Raw genomic sequence first — 14,723 nt, 5'->3', positions numbered from 1 at the left:
CAGTAGTAGCTTTTTGTTTTTATTCCCCAATGTCAGTAAACAATGGTGAATTTAGGGATGACTCTAATATGGTATACATTGTGAAAATAAAGTGGAAGGTTTCAGTTAACAGAATTCTTTAAGACTGTCCAGAATCACTTCAGTTGGTAAAATATTAAATTTTTATTTTGGGGAACCAAGAAATTGATCTAAATTTTTTTATTAATATTTTTAAAATATACATTTGTATTGATATTTTGTATTACATTCCTATAGTATCCCCATGTGCCTTGTCCTTCCCCTTAGCACAGGGCTACCCTATATAACATAGTTCTTTTTGGAGAGGGGAAAAAAAAAAAAAAGCACAACTGATAAATATATTGAAAAAGTCTGCAAATATGTTATTGTGTAACACTTTTCGACCTTCTACCTCAATAAAAATTGGGGGTATCTTCTTATGTCTCTTCATTTGAATCCTACTTGATCTTTAGTAAGTTTGTTACATTAATTTTGATTTTTTTTTTTTTTTTTGGGTGGGAGTATATTTAGTCCACTAACATTGTTGTGCTTAATGTATTTAATGTTTTATTGGCTCTATTTTACTCAATATCAGTTCATAAAAAATGTTTCCGTGCTTCTATGTATTCATCACAAACATTATTTCTTGTATTTCTTTTACATTCATATACCACAATTTGTGTAGTTTTCCCCCAATTGATGGAATTTCTTGTTTGTTTCTCATTATTAGTTATCACAAAAAAGGGCTGTTATCAATATTTTGGAGTATATGGGGACTTTTTTTATGGTAAACTCAGTATTATTTCACAATTCTGCCAACTGTGTATTAGTACACCCATCTTTCTGACCTTCTTTTAATTCATATTTGCCAACAAGACAGTATAAGGTAGTTGTACAATCTTTATTTTCCCTTCTGGGTATATTCATATAGTAGGTGGGCATATAAATATATAGAATTTTATATATATAATCATTACTAGCCATTGTTTGTCAAGTTCTGATCGTCTCTCAGTTGTAATCCTTCTCTGGGAGGAGGTTTCTTTTCTCTGTGAATCTTTTTCTCTGTCCTCTTCACTTGTGAATCATGGGATGTCTTCTCCTTGATCCAATCCAGAACTCACTTTCCATACTCTTAACTTCTTCTTTTATCCTCCCAGAGAATGGGCATGGAATAACTCAGGGGTTTGTGGGAAAAATACTTCAACCAATGAACTTGCTCCTCTTAAACATGTAAGCTCCTCCCCAGGAGTTCAAAGGGGTAAAACTCCCCTTAAAGGGTGGAACTAGAGAATTGTTAAGTATCGATTTAGCACTTAGTAAGAACCTAATAATATCTCATTATCTCATTAGCACTTAGTAAGAACCTAACAATTGTTAAATAAATGCAGCTTCTTTCTACAAAATTTACTTTCTTATGTAAAAGTAATCACACAAAAATAATTAATTAGAAGCTACCATAGAAAATAATCTAGGTCTTTGAACTGCATGTTTAATATAAAAGTTCAAGATGAAAATGTTTGTCAAATTCAGAAGCACTTCCATTACAGTGAAGTTCTCCACAATTCCAGCTTTTCAAAGTTTTTTCAGGTTTTCTTGTTATTTTAAAATAATTCTTTTAAATTCAATGCACATGATTTTCCCACCTGAAAAAGTAATTTTTTTTTCCCCAGAGTGAAGGCAACAGTTTCAATTTTCTCCAAGTTGCAACAGATTCAATTTATTTGTTTTCTTAATTAGTACTTGAGGTTTTATATTGCCCACTTTTAAGTATCTAGGAAATATCAAAAAAGTCTAGAACATGAGTTTTTAACCTGGAATATGAGAATTTTTTTTAATGCTAATAAACATATTTCAGTAGAATTTGTTTCCTTATTAGTTCTATGTATTTAAAAGCATTAGTCTAAGAAGGAGTCTTCCCAACCTGCCAGAGGACACCCTCTTATTTTATTCCTCCTATTCAAACTACCCCATTAGAAGGCTAAGAAGCTGCTCTAAATAGAAAGTAGGCCCACTTCCCAATTGGAAGCTTCTTTTTCTAGCTTCCTTAGTTGAACATACACAAGATCTGTATAGTACATAAAGTCATGGGTTGGGAATGCTACTTTTCATGAGATCTTAGAACCAGTAGAGTATTATGGAAGAATAAGTACAAGTAAGTGAATGAAGTTCTCCTTAGTTGTGTACAAGTAAGTTTAAAAAAGATGGGCTCCAGCAAGAGCTGTGTATATTTTGGCTTGACTTTTTGTTTTGTCTTTATTTTTTTACTTAGATCAAATTGTGCAGAAAATATCCGCAAGCACATTTTGCATACTGGTAAACATGAAGGAGTCAAAATGTACAACTGCCCCAAATGTGACTATGGAACAAATATTCCCGTGGAATTCCGTAACCACTTGAAAGAACAGCACCCTGATATTGAAAACCCTGACTTGGCTTACTTACATGCTGGTAAGACACTAAAGCTATATCTAAAGGGCTTTTTTCTGATTTAAATGGAGCTATTTAAATGATTGCAATTGGAATGATACCTTTTTTTGAATGTCTATTGTTTGTTCTGATAGGGATAGATTATTAATTGATCCATGATACTATGTGCTTGAAGACTTCAGAAGGAACCAGGAAATGCTTTTTATCAGGTTTATTATATTCTACTATGAAACCAGGTCTTCCTAAATCACATTTGTTGGGGGAGTGGGGGTGGAGAATACAATAAAATAATCATTTTATAATACTAAGGTAAACAGTAGTGTGAATACAAAACAGAAGTGAACTAAATCCATCACATGTATATTAAATCAATTTTCTACTTTATTTTAAAGTTGTTTTGACTTGAAATCCTATCTGCCACTGTAAAGGCTCTTGGACAACAAGGATAAACAAAAAACATGAAATATCTTATTTCTGACCTCCACAATTCTTATTTTAAAAATAGATTATTGTTGATAGATTTTAGTTGTACCCAGATCACCCAGATTTTGTCCTGAATCCCTCCTTTTCCGCATCCCATCTTGAACTCGAAAACCATCTCTTATTCAAAGAACTATTTTTTTTTTTTTTTTTTAATAAAGGAAGGAGAAACTAAAAATTCCGCAATTAACAGATCAAAAAAATCTGGTATTTCCAAACCTGTGAATTAATCCAAACCTGTGAATTAATCACCTCTGTAAAGGCAAGGGGCAGGAAAACAGGGAAGAGTTCTTATGTTTATCCTTCATAATTTTCTGAACATTTCTTAACTATTCTATTTTGCTCTACATTCCATTTACATTATTTTAGTCATTGTATCTTGCACTATTTTTGCTCCATTTTACATTTGTTTATGTAAATCTTTTCACAAGTCTTGTATTCTTCATATTTGTCTTTCTTATAGCACTCTCATTCTATATTATATTCATGTATCAAATTTCTTTTGCAATTCTTATCTGACAAAACTAAAAGTTAGACTGTAGGAGGTATCACAGCTACCTTTGATATCTTCCTACATAAGTATTTTTTGTGGTTTAACCATTTCAATAATTCTAAGCCAGTTGATCTAGAAAATAGATCAATCAATCAGTATAACTAATGTCATTTTTTGTTTTAATTCAGAAAATATTTTCTGAATGGCTATTCTGTGCTTATCTTAGAATGTTTTATCAAGCTATTTAAAATGTGTGTCATGTTCCCTAATAGACTATTATATTTAGGGGAATTAGAGTAATGGAATGTATAACCAAAAAAAAAAAAATGGGAAAAACTGCTGTACATACTTTTTTGCAAGCATCTTATTTTGAATGGAGATAGATTTTAAAGGATAAAGTGACTTAAAATAACACTAATGCATAACATAACATGCTATTAGTGTATTTTTTCACATTTTTTCTTCTTTTATATCCTTTTAACATTTTTATATGCCTGTACAATTTGGTTATTTCAGCAACAATTTCTATTTCCTGCATTGGCTAGCTTTATTTTTGAAAGCTTTTTGAACTAGATAGTTTTAAAGATTTATTGGATAAACATAGATAAAGCTATGTTGAAATACCTGCTGACCATCAATACTTCTGGATTTTTCATTAATATGGATGGATGGCATTATGGGTTCCTTGAATGCTACCCCGAAGTATAGGTACTCCAAAAGGTGTCAGAGCCAAATAAGCTGAATTGAGGAGGTTATATGTCAGGAAGGTACCAATTTCACAATATTGTGGCTCATCATACATTTCTAGGAATAATATTAAGATTGACTGTTTCTTCCATCAGTGGTCAAGTTGAAAACTTTAAATGGATTTCCTTCTCTAAAGGTAAAAATGGCCTAATTAAAATGCTTATTTAAGAAAAAAAAAATTGAAAAGAAGAAAAAATAAAAGAATATACAAAGAAAAAAGAAAGCTAATTCTAGATTCCAAGAATATGTGTGTGCTGTTGTTAAGCACACTAAGGGCACCTGCTTTTTGCTTACAGATTCATTGTACTGACAAAACAGAATTCATTACTTGGCTAAGTGCTTTGGGATATCTTTGGGATGAAAAGTGTTGTATAAAAACTAAATTTTATCCCAGTTTCTTTGTAGCTTCTCTAAGTATTTCTGTAACATTTTGTTTAAAACACTTTCCAGATGTGTCACAGCAATATTCCTCAGTGTATTCACAAAAGAAATCTCTAAGCAGCCTACTCCAGAGTGCAAAATGGAGCTTTTGTTTCCCATTTCTCTCAGTAGTACAAGAATACCCCCTTTTAAAACAAAACAAAACAAAACAAATTTTGATAAAACTTCGTTCAGTTAAGTAGATCTTATAAAAGAGGTGTTTTAAAATAACTTCATGCCAAGGTTCTGTAATTTTTATTCCATATTCCCCTCATTGATACTTGAGGAAGTATAAAGATAATCTTCTTAATTTGCATACATCAATATAATTTAATCAATTCTTGTTATTTTTATTTATGTGTATATGTACATACATATATATGCACATATATAGACATACATATATATACATATATATATGTATACACACATATATTTTAGTGGTGTCAACCCTCCTGGTTTATGAATTTCATGATAGGTGGTATTGTAAAATTTCATGTGGTGATATAAAATCTTAGAAGTGTTTTATGTCTAGTCCTGAAGGATTCTCTTAGCCACATTCTCTCCTATCTACAATATTAATGTGCTGGGAATTTTGTGAGCTGAAATCCAGTGAATCATGTTACGCAGTTAGTTGATAAAAGGTTCTGATTCTTAGCAGGAAGATGGAGTTTACAGCTATTGTAGGACAGGGGGAAAAAAAAATCTGCTGTAGTCCTGACTTGACTAGGCATGCATTTCAAACATCTGAATGAAAAGGAAAAAGAAAAAAAATTTTGATTTTTTTTTTTTTTTTTTTTTTTTTTTTTTTTTTGTATTTTGGTGATTATAAATGATATGTGCATGAGAAATATTTTTTAAAGCACCATGCCCCTTTTTTGTGTTTTGTTAGGGCATTTTAATTTTTTCTTCTTAAAAGAGAGAAATAGTTATTGGTGAGATTTTTTCATTCATTTGAGCAATTGATATACTTTAATGTCTCCATTTTTGACAAATAAGAAAATTTATTATTTTAATACTATTTCACATTTCTCTCTCTTTTTTTTTCTACAAAAACTTTGAAGTATGTTGTAAGATCTGATTTTTTTTTTTTTTTGGTGCAGTACTATCAGAGAAGATAAGAGAATGGAGTAGATAACTTTGAATTCCCTTAATCTCTGATCTACAGAAAGCCTCATAAAATCCTCATAGAATTTATATTAATAAAATTAAATATTTTCATTAGGACTTTGTAATTGTACTTTCACTGCAGTGTAATACATTTTATTGGAAACTTTATCTTAACTTGATTATCTCTTTTTTGAAAACGTGTTCATAGATTACCTTATTACTTTGAATCAGCTTTATTTATTTGTTTCTTACTAATTATATCACTGCTGAATTTTATTTTATTTTTTTAATACGGAAGAGGCCAACTGACCTCCAATTAGGATTAATATACAGACAAATATTCCTATTTATAAAACTTGTAGTATGATGTATTAGCTAGATGAAAAAAAGATGATCATGTTATCTGTCATAAAACAAAAAGAAAGGAAGGGCCAAGGGAAGAAGTCAAATTATGGCATGTTGGGGTTATGCTGGTAACTGCTGCTAAACACTTTGTTCTTGATAGGGCATTCAGATGACACCAGCGAAGTTTTTCCTTTACATCAATTGATAGAGTCTAGCTGTTAATTGATTTATTATTATAATATTTGTTCATAAATAATCATTCTGTTGAAGACTTGATAGTAATTTTTGGTGAATTCTGAAAAATTTATCCAGATATTCTCAGCTTGATCTTGCAAGATATTACTGTTGTAATTCTTTGATTCCTGAATGATGAAGAAAATATTCTTGGTTCCTGCAGGTTTTGACTATATATCATCATTAGTATTTTCAATTTTCCAATATGTATTTCAAGAAATTAAGTCTCATGTTATGTTTTTGTAGTGAATAAAGTGTTGAGTTTGCAGTCAGAATTGAATTTAAATTCATACTCTTACAATTACTACTTATACAGATATGGCTAATTACTGCTACTTTTTTTCTTTTTAGTATATTTTTCCCTTAAAATGAGAAGTGGCAAATGCTTCTCCAAACAAGTGATTTTGTCTTAAAGCAGCATCTGTACTAGGAAAGGAAAGAATGAACCCACACATAAATGCTATATGTCTAAATGAAGTTTGCTTTATGATCTGATTATTTGATTTTTTACCCTTAACTCTCTTGAGAGATAATGCAGACTTTCTAAAGCATGAGATAGGTACAGTAGATACTTGATCACAGATTTTTGTTCAATACTTCTTATGCATGGCCAGCTAGAAAGTTAGTAGGGATTCAAATATGCTCTAACACATATGATAGGTTCTTTATTTCTGAAATGTAATAGTACCAGTACTACCCAGAGCAGATTGTTATAAGATTTACATGAGATACTATTTGTAAAGCATTTTACTATCTTTATTATTCCTATATAATTGCTCCATACAATTTTGATTGTTTTATTATTAAATTATTATATGTATAGGATAAAACATAACTATATATTCCAAATCTTAATGAATTAGGATCTTATTAGTTTTACTTACAGTGACAGCAGAATTCTTTATTTTTTATACAAGTCATCATTTTAGCCTTTTTTTTTCTCTTTTCTTGTCATTATAATAAGAATGGGAATGCTTTACTCCTATCAACCTCCCCCCCAAATCCTGTTCTTTCCTTTAATAACTAATCCAATACCATTTAAACTATACTTATCTGGTTTCTTAATTCTACCCAAGTGCATCACTTTACACTTAGACACATTAAATTTCATATTCTACCTCTGAGCCCATTTATCTAATCTATTACAGTTACCCTGTAAAACAGCTACATCTTTTGTGTCTTAACCACACCCCCTCATTTAGTGCCATATGCAAATTTGCTAATCTTACAGATTGTCTTAATCATTAATAAAAAAATATTAGTGTCCCAATATAGATCCTTGTGGGACTCAGTTTATAACCTAATTTCCTTGAGATTCCTAAGCTCTCTGTTTTTCAAAGCCTCTTACTTTCATACTATTCTATTAGTTTGATGCCCTGACCTGTATCACAAAAGTTGGTACAATAATTCATTCTTTGAAACTCTGTCCAAAAGTCTCAGAAAATCCTGACAGTGTCTTATTGGCTCTCTTTTATATAAACCAATTATTATCTCACCCAAAAACGAATGAAATTTGTCTGACATGATTGCCTTTGGTAAATCCATTCTGACTCACACCTATTAAATTGTACTTTTCCAAATGTATCATTAAGCTCATCCATAAGTATCATCTCAAATTTATTTCCTAATATAGTTGTTAGACTTACAGGTCTATAATTTTCAGCCTCTTCGCTCTTTCTTTTTAACATTCAGACTGGATTCGTTGTTTTCCAGTCTCCTAGTATTTCACTCGTAACAAAAGACTTCCTAAAATAATTAACAGTTCAACAGTTTGATTCTTTATCCTCATACATCACACATTGGTTAAACTTTTTTTTCTTTTTTTTTGTTGCTTTTCATATAAAATTTTATTTCACGACTCCTACCTAAATATTCTATACTTTTGCCATAAAACTGCTTTCATGATCCATTCTAAGGGATCGTGTTGTAACAAGATCCTTTTAATACTTTCTAGGACTACTCTTCTTGTCCATGGATGAAGTCCAATATAGAGAATTGCCTTATGCCAAAATTTATAAGTAAACTGTCATAAAACTGTTTCTTTTTTATTTACTACCATTGGTAATCCTACTATCCCCAAGACTAACTGCTACCTATGGATGTTGCTGTTGTTTATATTATTGGATAGTTAACCAAGATCCACTCTTTTTTTTTTTTTTTTTTTTTTTTTTAAGTAGATGAGTAATTTACATTCACATGGACTTGGTTAAGACTTTTCCTGTTAAAAACAAATCCTTAGTGAGTGATATATAAATTATTTAAATTGCATTCATTTATTAACTGGCATTCTTTCTACTTTTTATTTCTGTATTTTTAGTATTTATTTTTGTGCTTTGAAACTATGTTTATCTATTTAATTTTGAGATATAATTGAAGTATTTTGTGGATTCTACTTTATCTAGTTTGATAGCCTGTGAAAATTAACTTAGCTCCTAATTCAATAACAACTGAAGTTATTGCTTTTCTAGTATTTTTTAAATCGTACTTGCCTTTTAACATATTTAATAAACAAGAAAACCCAAAGAACACTTTAGGACAGTTGTCTCTGATTATTTTGCATTTTTAGTTCCAAAGAGGAACAAGACATTTTGTGGAACTTTTTAGATTTGGAGGCTATGGTAATTATTTATTGCCATCATGATTTCAAGAGATGTTTGAAGAGGACTTTTGGGAAGAAGATGAAAGGTTTTTGCATTGGACATTTCTGGAAATATTTTGTCCTACCTATTTCTTTAATCAATAGAAGCTGCATGATTGAGATATAGAATCACAGAATCTTAGAGTTGGAAGAGATTTCAGAAGTTATTTTATTCAACCCATACCTTGAAAAGGATCCCTTTTACAACATAACATACCTATCATATAAATTCTTATCCAGTTTTTCCTTGAAAACTCAATGGAAAATAAAGTATTAGACGAGAAGTCTGAACGTTTGAATTGTCAAGATGCTATCATTAATCACTTTTGTGAATTTTAGTGGATCACTTAACTTCTCAATACCTCACTTTCTTTATTGTCAAATAAGGTTAATATCTACCTGCTCCTCCTAAGAGAGTCCATTTAGAATTGTATAATTAAGTATTGGGTAAAGAATAGGAAGATATTATTGTTGATTTAAATGAATTCAGAACAATATTCCTATTTTGTTGTTTATATAGCTTTGAGGGTTTTTTTATGTTAGATTTTTGGTGGAGTTATTACTTTTAATGGGAGGAAAAGCAAAATGGAATTAGGAGAAAAAAAAAACCCAAATCCTGTATTTTTTAAATTTTTATGACTCAGTTTTCTTTATTACATTACACCTATATTTAAGAGCTGAACATCTATCTATCTATCCACACACACAAATATAGAAGTGTCTGTCTCTTTGTCATAGCTGACTGTTCTATCATTAAGATTATTAGACTTAAATTCTTATTATACTTTCAACTTTTATTTCCAGTCTGTCTCAAAGATACAGTACTTGCCTAAAATAATTTATTTTCTAGTATGCAGTTTAATGCTCTGTAAAATCCTTAATGACATTCAGTACATTTAAAAGAAAATTGAAAGAACACCATTGAAATACAAGTTTTGTTGGCAACATTTCTATGATTGGTTAAAGAGATCTGAAATTCATGGGAAAGCAGTTCAATTAATCATTTGTTTTGAAACTCAGGCCCTCTGTAACTCAAGCATGTACCTATTTCTATATGATGGAGGAGAATCTTTGTGTCATTCTTTTTTTTTTTTTTTTTTTTTTTTTTCCAATAATCAGCGAGTTCGAACATTTTCCTAAATGTCACATTCATTTATTTCCTAATATATTTTACTATGCTTTTGTGAATAGTTTGGCTAAAGTACAGTATTTTTCCTTTCTTTCTCATAGAACTTTTCCATCCTTTCTTTACTTCTTGAGGGAACAAGGTTATACAGGCAAACTACTTTATGATTACTTCATCATCAGACAAAATTGAGATCTTATCTTGACTAACAGTTGCAATATTCATGAACTAATTCCCGAAAGTTCAAATAGTTAAAAAATAAACAAAATTGTGATCTTATCCTACTTGACAGCCACATTTATCAAAATATTAAGGAAAAATTGATTGTTGAAGTTATAGTGGCTACAGTATGATTTTATCAGTTAATGATAAGGATTTTGCATTTATATAGTGTTTCATTTTATTCAATTCAGCCCACTTTAAATATTTTAGAAATTTACACACACACACACACACACACACACACACACACACACACACACACACACAGGATTTCCCAAGGCTATCCATTTTTACCACAATTTAAATGAAGCCATATTTGAGGAGAAAACAAAATAGTTGTTGTCAAGTACTTAATGCTTTAAAGCTAAGCTTTAATTCAAAATTCTGCATATATACTGTTGCATTATTTGCTCCAGTATGATTTTGTTCAATTCAGCTTTTACTGTAAGAATTCTTATGACAATTTTGATAATTAAACTTTGGTTTAAAAACTCATTGGTGTTCTCTACCTTATTTTTTTTTTTTTTAACACTTTAGTATCTAGTTTTGAGTCAGAAGGAAGTTTATTTTGTAATCATCCCTTCTCCAAGTAACCTGTTATAATTTGGAGCTTATAACTTATAATATCTGTCTTGCATGTGAATCTTAATTTAACTAACTTTTCAAAATGAACTAATGAATCTAAGGAATTGTACAAATTCAAAATGTAGTTCATAATAGAAAGTTTATTCCATAATTTATCATAACTTTTAGGTAATATTTGAAATACTTTGATGTTTTTCTCTCTGATTATATTCTGATTATACTCTAATTATATATTCCCTCACTTTATTCAATATACTGAGGTTAATTCCTAAACATTTATTAAATTATTTTCTAATTAGAACAAAACACACCTTTTTTTTCCTCCATTATTCCCCCCCCATTTTTTTTTTCGTTTGTTTATCCATTCTGGACAAGGGGAAGTAAAATTTTAAACATTTTTGCTGATAAACTTGTAGCATTAAACCATAATAAGCCCCCAATTAATAGTCTATTAGAATTTAGACCAGGAAGAGACCCTAAGGTAATCTAGTCAGACCTCCCTTGTTGTATAGATGAGAAAACTATGACCCGAAAAGATTAAGTGAGTTATTGGAGGTCCTGTTACTCTGAAGTGAAAGAACTAAGATTCAAGCTGAAAATCTCTAGCTCAGAGCACATTGTTCTTGCTAATTTATCACATTTTAACAAATATCTGTCATAAAGATACACTTTGAATGACTATAGAAAGTTATTGATTTTTAGTCAGGTAAAAATATGAAAAAATAAAATTATTGAGCTTTCAAATGTTTACATTTTTCCATAGTTGCCATTTTTTTTCTAAGTAAGGGGATGGTGTAGCCCTTAAATGCATTATTTTAAAAGAGTAAAAAATCCATCAAGATAAAGTAGTCACTTAAATCAGCTAACAGCTCTTTCTTACTATAACAAAGTAAGCTTAGGCACCAGCTAGATAAAATGATATTTTTGATGGCTGGTCTAGTTCTTTTTTTAAAAAAGCTTTGCTTCAAACAGGTTCATTCTTGTCACAGCTATTAGTGCCAGTCTTTCAATAGCATGTCAGATTGATTGGCAGATAGTCATTCTTTCCTTTTGTCAAGAATCATAATTTTAGTATGTGCCTGAAATAAAAACCTAGCATAAGTGATTTTCTGTTTGTAAAGGAAAAGGCAAGAACCTTTTGCAAGCAGTGTAGATTAATTTAATTATGTTGCATTTTATAGAAAATTAAATAATAGTTTATTGGAATGGAGTTCTATTTTTGGATAGTATCTTAATGGACTTACACAGCTGTCACCTGGTTTTGCAAATTAAAATTAGACTTTATCGTGATTCTTTTTAGGATGTCTGGTCATATTGAAAAAAAGTGGAATTTAAATGAAATCATTATTTTTGAAAATGAAGCATCAGTATCAGTTTCTCAGTGGTCCCTGAGTCTGGGAATAAAATTTTTGTCAATCATTTTCAGTGAGCAATGTTTAGTTGGTTTTCCTTTGTAATTCCTTTTATGTTCTTTTTAATTGGCCAGTAGGTGCTGCTGTTGAGTGACATGAGAGTAACAGTTCAAGTTACAGCCTGATATCAAAGCAGGGTGACTGATTTGGCAAAAGCACAGATGTTTTGTCATATAACATTCATTCAAAAACATAGTTTAGAAAACTAATTTTTAGACACTGTGATAGTTATGTCTGTGAGTATTGCTCTGTAGATTAAAAAGTTTGAGCTAGAGATTTTCCTGGCAGATATAATTGATTTTAACCATAGCTACCTTTTTTTTAAAGTTAAGATTATAATGATAATTATGTTCAACTTTATTTCACCAACGGTTTTTAAAGCTTTCACTGGCACTGAATTATTAACTTTTACCAAATTGGCCTCTTCATTTGTTATGGCTATTAAAGATATATTGAATACAAATTGTATTAGGCATTTTTATAATCCCATTTTGATATTTAACATCCTTGTGTATCCTGAGGCTTAGAAATGCCAAGTTACTTATCGGTGGTTGAAAAGAAAGGAAGGAAGAAAGCAAGCAAGCAAGAAAGAGTTAGCCAATCCTTGGTAGAACTAGGTTCTGCTACATTGTACTTCCTTCTTCTACAAAGGAAGCCAGAAAAGTTCATTAATGACCACTGGTTAACCCTTATGCAAATTTATTATTATTTGCTGCTTTGTTCAAGCATATATAATTTTCTTTCTTTTTCAACCAATCTCTTGGATATAGAATTCATACTTCTACCTGTCAACCTTTCCCCAATTTAAAAAAAAAATCAAACATTCAGCAAAACCAAGAAACATAGCAGACATATCTGAAAACATGCTATATTCTATACCAATAGACACCCACACATACACCTCTAACAAATGAAGACAAGAATATATCCTTATCTTTTCAAAAGGATCAGGCTTAGGTATTAGAATTGTACAGTATTCAATTTCATTGTATCATTCTTTCTAATAAGGACTCATATGCAGAATTATTTATTTATTCCCCCCCCCCCCCCCCCGTTCTGTCTGTTATCCTTTGTGTTATGTCACATGACTCCTCATGTGTCTCTGAATTTCTCATATTTATTGTTTTTTATGACACAATACTATTTTATCACATCCATATGCCACATTTCATTAAGTTAATAATCCCTAATCAGTAAGTACTCGCTTGATTTTCAGTTCTTTTTATACCACAAAAAAGTATAATACACAGCCTTTTACACAAGAGATTATCCAGTATAACCCTCTCTCACTTTACAGCTGAGAAAATTAAGATTCAGATAAGTAAGATCTTTTAGAAAAAAAAAAGTATTATAATAATGTATAATATGCCTTGCCATGTATAGGCAGAAGAATGTAGCTTGATCTCAGAATTGGAAAGTACTTCAGAGTTAAACCAGACCAACCTGGACATGATCAAAAATCTCATTCAATATACCTGAAAAGGCATCATCTAGCTTCTTTTTAGAGGCCTCTATTAAGGGAAATTTTATTATTCTCTAGTGTAGGATAGCTGACTTCAGTGGATCTCTAATTGTTAGAACATTTTTCCAGCTTCTATATATTATTCCTAGTTGAGACCTCTGGGTCCAAATAGAAGTGTAAACTTCATTCCACATAGCAGGCCTTAAATATACTTTAAGTTATAAAAAAACCAAATAAGAATCCCAATCTTTGGGGTTTTTTTGTTGTTGTTTAATAATGTAGCTTTAAAAGATTTAGCAAATCTTGGTAACATACAAGGATAGTTTGTTGTGCCTAGCTGTACAAGAGGTAAATACTAAGGAGGGCTAAGAACAGCAGTAAAGGACTCTGAGCACGGGAAAAAGAAAAGTGGTCATGATAATTGTGTGTACTACTTTCTTCATTTCATTCTCATGACTGTATTAAAAAACCAGATTTCTGTTTCATTTTTGCAAATGCTATGTAGTAATAGCCTGGGCTTTCTGAAAATGAGTTCAGTTTTTAAACATTCTCTCAATCACTCTCTGTTCAAAATCATAGCTTAAAATCCTCCAATAAAGTTTTTCTTTTACCGTGCCAACTGATGTACTCATTTATTCAAAGTAAAGGGCACTTAATTAAATAAACAAGATAAATTACTTGTCAGATTTTTTCATATTTACAAGAGCAAACTCTCCCACACATTTCCATACCACCAGTAGAAAAGATAAAATACGTAGCTGTGTGTATCTGTGAAGCCATATATGTACCCAGAGAATCTGTGGGCATAGGGTAGCTCTGATTTATACTGTACCAACCCTGTTGGAGGTCCTCTCTTTCTTGCTAATTCTCTGCTTTCCTCCAACCTGCCTGTGTCCTTTTCTGAACTATTTCTTTTGTTGCTCTGCCATTTGGTGATTGACAGTTATGCTGAGTTCTGCTTATCTTCTACTGTACTTCTATCAGTTTTTCACTGAGGTGCCATCTGCTTATTATCTACTTTATTG

General features: G+C 30.7%; 1 protein-coding gene across 3 annotated transcripts in view; it reads left to right on the top strand.

Annotated features, from left to right (window-relative positions):
* Positions 1 to 14,723, top strand: part of ZNF407 (zinc finger protein 407) — a 614,546-nt gene that overhangs the window by 435,971 nt on the left and 163,852 nt on the right. For all 3 annotated transcript variants that reach the window (XM_074273803.1, XM_074273819.1, XM_074273810.1), the window contains one exon: positions 2,267 to 2,445. In XM_074273803.1, the coding sequence (XP_074129904.1) occupies positions 2,267 to 2,445 (179 nt within the window). The remainder of the gene's footprint in view (positions 1 to 2,266; positions 2,446 to 14,723) is intronic.

This window comes from Sminthopsis crassicaudata, chromosome 1 (assembly GCF_048593235.1).
Source record: "Sminthopsis crassicaudata isolate SCR6 chromosome 1, ASM4859323v1, whole genome shotgun sequence".
NCBI lineage: Eukaryota > Metazoa > Chordata > Mammalia > Dasyuromorphia > Dasyuridae > Sminthopsis > Sminthopsis crassicaudata.
This window is presented reverse-complemented; position numbering and strand designations above follow the sequence as displayed.